Genomic DNA, 9,276 nt, shown 5'->3' with positions numbered 1-9,276 from the left:
GCTAGACGCGTGAAAGATCTCTTGCGCGCGTCGTTTGGTGATGATCGTGTGCTCAGCCGCCACTATCGTCATGCTTGGCCTCCCAGGTCCCCAGACCTCAGTCCGTGCGATTATTGGCTTTGGGGTTACCTGAAGTCGCAAGTGTATCGTGATCGACCGATATGTCTAGGGATGCTGAAAGACAACATCCGACGCCAACGCCTCACCATAACTCCGGACATGCTTTACAGTGCTGTTCACAACATTATTCCTCGACTACAACTATTTTTGATGAATGATGGCGGACATGTTGAGCGTTTCCTGTAAAGAACATCATCTTTGATGACCTCAGATGTTAAGTCCCATAGTGCTCAGAGCCATCATCTTTGCTTTGTCTTACTTTGTTATGCTAATTATTGCTATTCTGATCAGATGAAGCGCCATCTGTCGGAAATTTTTTTAACGTTTGTATTTTTTTGGTTCTAATAATCCCATGTCATACCAAGCATGTTTATCAATTTGTACCTCTCTATCTACATTATTCCGTGATTTATTCAGTTTTCAAATTTATACTGACTCTTTGAACACCCAGTACATGACACAGCACCAAATAGGTCACAGGAAACAAAATGCTGTGCCATGCCAGTTCGTAAAAATTGGATCTTAGATAAAAGAAGAGGGTAGGCGATGCACTGGGAACTTCACGCATCTCTTGCTGTCGTATAGAGCCTTTCAAATACACTATTTTTCACGGCCACTGATGGAATGGAGCTGGTTTCTGACAACGGTAACTGAAGAAAGCACACAGTAGAGGACGCGAGCTGCTTTGGATGAGTGTCTGGTGCAGGTCGAATTTTAATTGACAAAAAGTTAGTTCTTTTACGACACTGGCAGCCAGTGTATCTCAGTCTTACTAGTTTCATTTGCAAATCCAGCAAGAACCAACAAATTTGCTACTGCGATTCCAGAGCACAAAACGAGGCTGCTGTCGCCACTGGAAGGCCTGCGCAGATTCGACGTGCGCCTCCAGTCTGCCGCCGGAGGAGTAGGAGCAGGCCGGCGGAGTCGGCGGCTTCTCTGGCGTCGGCGGTGGAGGCGGTGGCGGAGGCGGCGAGGGCGGCGGGAGCGTCCGTCACCTGCAGGAGGCGGTGGCGGCGGCGGCGGCGGCGGCGGCGGCGGCCAGGGTGAGCGCCAGCGGCAGGAGCCAGCGGGGGGCCGAGGGGGCCGCTGCCGACGATGACGCCGCTCCCACCGGCCGCAGCGCAGCCTCCTTCAACCCTGTGGGACGGTCACGGCTACCGTTAGCAAACAGTGATACTAAAATAAGCGTGCAGGTTCCCGCGGCCACAGCCCGGCTGTGGTATCGTGTCATATTACTCCAACCATTCACTCTAATGCCACCATCTTCCACTTTTTGTAGTAATGTCTCCCTCAGTTGCGTGTAATATATACAGTTGCTGTCGAACTGTCCACACACACACACACACACACACACACACACACACACACACACATATATATATATATATATATATATATATATATATATATATATATATATATATATATACTTGTGGACCGTCTGACAGCAACTGAATAATACGCAATTTTAGTGCCATACGCGTTTCGACTTTATTTGCTGCAAGGCATAGTCAGTGGCCTTGAATATGTACACGTGTTTGCTATTTAATTTACATTTTGGTCACTGTACCTATAGGTTATAAACATTTCTTGTGATTGGTATTTCATATTAAGTAGTAATGTTCTGAACTGTACTTACGGGTTGCGTGGACAATTTCCTACATATTACGCTCCTGTTGCATTTTTGGCGTTGTTCTTCTTCTTATGAATCCCAATTTGCGTTTTTTTTTTTTTTGCCTCAAATTCCACAGCAATATGAACTGAAAGCTTGTTTCAATGCAATGTTTTGGTTTCTGTTGACGACTGTCAAATGATTTTGCCATAGATCGATTGTTATTGCCGAACTTTCGAGTGCAGTTATTGAAGTATCTATGCTCTGTTGGTCCATGTGTGTGTGTGTGTGTGCGTGTGCGTGTGCGTGTGCGTGTGTGTGTGTGTGTATCTGTTTTGGTGTGATATATCCATAATTTTTTTGTGGGCTCTGCTTTTGTGTGTGTGTGTGTGTGTGTGTTTTTGTACAAATACCTAGGAACAATGGGGATGACACTCATGTAGTACACAGGCTCAATCAAAAAATAAAAACACAAATACAAGACAAACACAACATTTCCAGAATACAACAGAACTCACAAGCTGAAAAGCTACACACACAGTCAACAAACACACACAATGACAACACCATACAGAAAAGAACCAGATGGTACACCATGGCCTACACACATAAGCTAACACACAGAGTTGCAAACATCCTAAAGAGACATGGCTTCCAAATAGCATATAAGTCTGGGCCAACCCTCCTATCACACCTAAGCCAACCAGCTACTAAGAGGGAAAAAATTCCAACAATCAGGAATATATAAACTTGAATGTCAAAGCTGCGATGCAGTATACATTGGCATGAAATGCAGGAATTTTAAAACACAAAGAACATATCAGATGTTGGAAGCACGAAACAATCCATTCCACATTTTCAGAACATTTAAAACACTATGACCATCATCCTACAAACATGGAACAAGAAATGAAAGTAATGAGAATAAGCAACCATGACAAACTTCTTATACAAACGCATGAAAACTTCCACATCCACAAAGCCATAGTTGAAAACATACATGTGATGAATGAACAAACACAAATCAACACAGGCTCCCTACTGCACTTAATAAAGGAAAAGATAAGATAAAACAAAAGAACTCTTCCCTCCTCACCTTCTGGACACACACAGTCCAAAATAAAGTACAATAAAATAAAATAAAAAATTAAAAAAATATGAATAACACAAAACACACAACACACACACACAAATGCATGCACGAACAGATGACAGATACTTCAATAATTACACTCGAAAGTTCGGCAATAACATTCGATCTTTGGCAAAAACATTTGACAGTCGGCAACAGAAACCAAAACATAGCATTGAAACAAGCGTTCAGTTCATAGTGTTGTGGAATGTGAAAAAACAGGAAATTGGCATTCATAAGAAGAAGAACAACACCAAAAATGCAACAGAATCGTAATATGTAGGAAATTCTGCACGCAATCTGTAACTACAGTTCAAAACATTACTACTTAATAGGAAATACCAACCACAAGAACTGTTTATAACCTACAGGTACAGTGACAAAAATGTAAATTAAATAGCAAACATTTGTACATATTCCAGGCCACTGACGATGCCTTGTAGAAAATAAAGGCGAACCGCGTATGACACTAAAATTGTGTTTTATTCAGTTGCTGTCAGACGGTCGATAATGTAATGCGTCAGGCAAATCCAACACCTTCCATGAAAACCCTGACATGATAAGCAAATCCAGTAGTATGTCACACAGCTCCGAACAAATCGTCACATTAAATTAACCAAAGTAATACGAGTAACGAGTGAGCAAATGGAATATCACAGACTAACACAAGAATGCCTAAATGCATGTCATACCTTCCCACTGTGAGACAGACGCAGTTCTGAGGGGAGAAACGAGAACAGGAGCCGAGAGCAAAACCGTGTTAAGCTAGGTAAGGGACGGACCCCCACGTCGCCAGCTAACCGACAGGACCACACCCCAGCCCATGTTAAAAGCTAGAGCACTCCAGAAGAACAGGATAGATCTTACGATAACACTTAAAGGGCCACACAGCCGCAAGTTTTAGCGTGAGACATTTTCGCGTCTCTGTTACGTCAGAACCACCCCCCCAGCCCCAGTTAAAAGATAGAGCCCTCCAGAACATCTTGAGACAACACTAAAAGGGCCACATCAGCTGCAACGTTTAGCGTGAGACTTTTTCGCGTCTCTGTTACGTTGCAAACGGTGAAAACATTGCCCCACAACGAAAAGTATAACTTTTCTCATTCGATAGAATTTTTGTAGTAGGAGCTTAAGGTTAACATTGAGACCCTGAACGGTCAGATGAAAACACAGCCAGACAGTTTTTCTTTTTAACCATCTTCGGTAAATTGTAGTAAGGAGAAGTTAGGAGGGAGTTGCTTCTGTGACGGCAAGGTGAGCGGAGCTGTGCTGCCAGCCGCCCCCTGACGAACACCGACAAGGTAATGAAGTCACGCGATGCCGCATAACAGCGCATAAAGCTTCACTCAGAACTGCAGAAGTCTCATCTGTTATACCCCCTTTTTGCGTAATACTAGTGTCGATCGCTAATTAAAGCTCATGGTGTTCACATTTGCTACTTGAAGTAAAAATCTGAAACGCGATGATTTTTCTGTTATATAATTATTGAGAAGCCACATCAGCCACTGTAATTTAAGACAAGTTAGATATGTAATTAAAGATAATTGAGGGTCACTGTACACCATTTTGATAGTTTTCTCTTTTGTGAAACTTAAATCAAACCTAGATTATAGATGTGATATGGCATAGGTCATCCTTCGATCCATTGTAGAACTTGGAAACCTATTCAGGGAATCTTCGTTCACATTTTTGTTGAACACAGTTGGTTTTTATCATCCTGTATTAAAATATTTCCTTTTATCAATAGTGCAATTTATAAACAATGTTTTGTGAGTAGAATAAAATTTCCAATGGTAAACTTAAGTGCTTTTTCGACGTTATTTTACCAGCTATCTAAAATTAGGAAAGCCTTGAACCCCTTCCACTAAATTTAGTTAGTATTACGATTCTTTTACAGGGAGTGCAGTGGAGCTGACGCTGAAATTATTAAGTATTTGGTTTTATCATCGCTAGTCTCACTGAACTCTTGTGAACTCTACATGTGATGTGTGGTCTGGCGTCTCCTTAGCAGCAACAGGTCCCAGGTTCAAACTAGTCAATTCCCTAAAAAACACGCTCAGAGCATCGTTGCGCGAAAGTGGTAGGGAGACACGACTTAGAACAAACAGAAACCGCGCAGAATGTTAAACAGCAGGAAGAGAGCCAATGAGGGTCTGGAAAGTTACAACAGGGACGTGAAGCCATTCCGGTGTACCGTAAGTCTCTAGAACCCCGTAATGTTCCAAAGAATTGGAAAAGGGCACAGGTCATTCCCAGCTTCCAAGAAGGGACGTCGAACGGGTGTGCAGGCCTATAGACCTATATCTCTAACATCGATCAGTTGCAGAATTTTGGAACACGCATTATGTTCCAGTATAATGACCTTTCTGGAGACTAGAAGTCTACTCTGTAGGCATTAGCATAGGTTTCGACAAAGAATATCGTGTGAAACCCAGCTCGCGCTATTCGTCCACGAGACTCAGAGGGCCACAGACACGGGTTCCCAGGTAGATGCCGTCTTCCTTGACTTCCGCAAGGCGTTCGATACAGTTCCCCACAGTCGTTTAGCGAACAAAGTAAGATCACATGGACTATCAGACCAGTTGTGTGATCGGATTGAAGAGTTCCTAGATAACAGAACGCAGTATGTCATACTCAATGGAGAGAAGTCTTCCGAAGTAAGGGTGATTTCAGGTGTGCCGCAGGGGAGCGTCGTAGGACCGTTGCTATTCACAATACACGTAAGTCTTGTGGATGACATCGGAAGTTCACTGAGGCTTTTTGCGGATGATGCTGTGGTATATCGAGAGGTTGTAACAATGGAAAATTGTACTGAAATGCAGGAGCATCTGCTACGAATTGACGCATGGTGCAGGGAATGGCAATTGAATCCCGATATAGACAATTGTAATGTGCTGCGAATACATAGAAAGAAAGATCCTTTGTCATTTAGGTATAATATAGCAGGTCAGCAACAGGAAGCAGTTAATTCCATAAATTATCTGGGAGTAGACATTAGGAGTGATTTAAAATGGAATGATCATATAAAGCTGATCGTTGATAAAGCAGATGTCAGACTGATATTCATTGGAAGAATACTAAGGAAATGCAATCCGAAAACAAAGGACGTAGGTTACAGTACACTTGTTCGCCCACTGCTTGAATATTGATCACCAGTGTGGGATCCGTACCAGATAGGGTTGATAGAACAGATAGAGAACATCCAACGGAGAGCAGCGCGCTTCGTTACAGGATCATTTAGTCATGGCGAAAGCGTTACGGAGATGATAGATAAACTCCAGTGGAAGACTCTGCAAGAGAGACGCTCAGTAGCTCGGTATGGTCTTTTGGTGAAGTTTCGAGAACATACCTTCACCCCCCCCCCCCATGAACCATGGACCTTGCCGTTGGTGGGGAGGCTTGCGTGCCTCAGCGATACAGATGGCCGTACCGTAGGTGCAACCACAACGGAGGGGTATCTGTTGAGAGGCCAGACAAACATGTGGTTCCTGAAGAGGGGCAGCAGCCTTTTCAGTAGTTGCAGGGGCAACAGTCTGGATGATTGACTGATCTGGCCTTGTAACATTAACCAAAACGGCCTTTCTGTGCTGGTACTGCGAACGGCTGAAAGCAAGGGGAAACTACAGCCGTAATTTTTCCCGAGGACATGCAGCTCTACTGTATGATTAAATGATGATGGCGTCCTCTTGGGTAAAATATTCCGGAGGTAAAATAGTCCCCCATTCGGATCTCCGGGCGGGGACTACTCAAGAGGACGTCTTTATCAGGAGAAAGAAAACTGGCGTTCTACGGATCGGAGCGTGGAATGTCAGATCACTTAATCGGGCAGGTAGGTTAGAAAATTTGAAAAGGGAAATGGATAGGTTAAAGTTAGATATAGTGGGAATTAGTGAAGTTCGGTGGCAGGAGGAACAAGACTTTTGGTCAGGTGATTACAGGGTTATAAATACAAAATCAAATAGGGGTAATGCAGGAGTAGGTTTAATAATGAATAAAAAAATAGGAGTGCGGGTTAGCTACTACAAACAGCATAGTGAACGCATTATTGTGGCCAAGATAGACACAAAGCCCATGCCTACTACAGTAGTACAAGTTTATATGCCAACTAGCTCTGCAGATGATGAAGAAATAGATGAAATGTATGACGAGATAAAAGAAATTATTCAGGTAGTGAAGGGAGACGAAAATTTAATAGTCATGGGTGACTGGAATTCGAGTGTAGGAAAAGGGAGAGAAGGAAACATAGTAGGTGAATATGGATTGGGGGGAAGGAATGAAAGAGGAAGCGGCCTTGTAGAATTTTGCACAGAGCATAGCTTAATCATAGCTAACACTTGGTTCAAGAATCATGAAAGGAGGCTGTATACATGGAAGAAGCCTGGAGATACTGACAGGTTTCAGATAGATTATATAATGGTAAGACAGAGATTTAGGAACCAGGTTTTAAATTGTAAGACATTTCCTGGGGCAGATGTGGATTCTGACCACAATCTATTGGTTATGAACTGCAGATTGAAACTGAAGAAACTGCAAAAAGGTGGGAATTTAAGGAGATGGGACCTGGATAAACTGAAAGAACCAGAGGTTGTAGAGAGTTTCAGGGAGAGCATAAGGGAACAATTGACAGGAATGGGGGAAAGAAATACAGTAGAAGAAGAATGGGTAGCTCTGAGGGATGAAGTGGTGAAGGCAGCAGATGATCAAGTAGGTAAAAAGACGAGGGCTAGTAGAAATCCTTGGGTAACAGAAGAAATATTGAATTTAATTGATGAAAGGAGAAAATATAAAAATGCAGTAAATGAAGCAGGCAAAAAGGAATACAAACGTCTCAAAAATGAAATCGACAGGAAGTGCAAAATGGCTAAGCAGGGATGGCTAGAGGACAAATGTAAGGATGTAGAGGCTTGTCTCACTAGGGGTAAGATAGATACTGCCTACAGGAAAATTAAAGAGACCTTTGGAGAGAAGAGAACCACTTGTATGAATATCAAGAGCTCAGATGGCAACCCAGTTCTAAGCAAAGAAGGGAAGGCAGAAAGGTGGAAGGAGTATATAGAGGGTTTATACAAGGGCGATGTACTTGAGGACAATATTATGGAAATGGAAGAGGATGTAGATGAAGACGAAATGGGAGATAAGATACTGCGTGAAGAGTTTGACAGAGCACTGAAAGACCTGAGTCGAAACAAGGCCCCGGGAGTAGACAACATTCCATTAGAACTACTGATAGCCTCCGGAGAGCCAGTCATGACAAAACTCTACCATCTGGTGAGCACGATGTATGAGACAGGCGAAATACCCTCAGACTTCAAGAAGAATATAATAATTCCAATACCAAAGAAAGCAGGTGTTGACAGATGTGAGAATTACCGAACTATCAGTTTAATAAGTCACAGCTGCAAAATACTAACGCGAATTCTTTACAGACGAATGGAAAAACTGGTAGAAGCAGACCTGGGGGAAGATCAGTTTGGATTCCGTAGAAATGTTGGAACACGTGAGGCAATACTGACCTTACGACTCATCTTGGAAGAAAGATTAAGAAAAGGCAAAACCTACGTTTCTAGCATTTGTAGACTTAGAGAAAGCTTTTGACAATGTTGACTGGAATACTCTCTTTCAAATTCTGAAGGTGGCAGGGGTAAAATACAGGGAGCGAAAGGCTATTTACAATTTGTACAGAAACCAGATGGCAGTTATAAGAGTCGAGGGGCATGAAAGGGAAGCAGTGGTTGGGAAAGGAGTGAGACAGGGTTGTAGCCTCTCCCCGATGTTATTCAATCTGTATATTGAGCAAGCAGTAAAGGAAACAAAAGAAAAATTCGGAGTAGGTATTAAAATTCATGGAGAAGAAGTAAAAACTTTGAGGTTCGCCGATGACATTGTAATTCTGTCAGAGACAGCAAAGGACTTGGAAGAGCAGTTGAACGGAATGGACAGTGTCTTGAAAGGAGGATATAAGATGAACATCAACAAAAGCAAAACAAGGATAATGGAATGTGGTCGAATTAAGTCGGGTGATGCTGAGGGAATTAGATTAGGAAATGAGACACTTAAAGTAGTAAAGGAGTTTTGCTATTTAGGGAGTAAAATAACCGATGATGGTCGAAGTAGAGAGGATATAAAATGTAGACTGGCAATGGCAAGGAAAGCGTTTCTGAAGAAGAGAAATTTGTTAACATCGAGTATAGATTTAGGTGTCAGAAAGTCGTTTCTGAAAGTATTTGTATGGAGTGTAGCCATGTATGGAAGTGAGACATGGACGATAACTAGTTTGGACAAGAAGAGAATAGAAGCTTTCGAAATGTGGTGCTACAGAAGAATGCTGAAGATAAGATGGGTAGATCACGTAACTAATGAGGAGGTATTGAATAGGATTGGGGAGAAGAGAAGTTTGTGGCACAACTTGACT

The 9,276-nt window shown here is 42.5% G+C and overlaps 1 protein-coding gene across 1 annotated transcript in view; it reads right to left on the bottom strand.

The window, feature by feature from the left end:
* Window positions 1–1,111: 1,111 nt before the first annotated feature.
* Window positions 1,112–9,276, bottom strand: part of LOC126195239 (lachesin-like) — a 365,145-nt gene continuing 356,980 nt past the window's right edge. The window contains exon 9 of the mRNA XM_049933767.1: window positions 1,112–1,257. Coding sequence (XP_049789724.1) covers window positions 1,112–1,257 — 146 coding nt within the window. The remainder of the gene's footprint in view (window positions 1,258–9,276) is intronic.

Source organism: Schistocerca nitens, chromosome 7 (genome assembly GCF_023898315.1).
Source record: "Schistocerca nitens isolate TAMUIC-IGC-003100 chromosome 7, iqSchNite1.1, whole genome shotgun sequence".
Classification (NCBI taxonomy): Eukaryota; Metazoa; Arthropoda; class Insecta; order Orthoptera; family Acrididae; genus Schistocerca; species Schistocerca nitens.
Note: the sequence above shows the minus strand (reverse complement) of the source record. Positions and strands in the feature narration are given on the sequence as shown.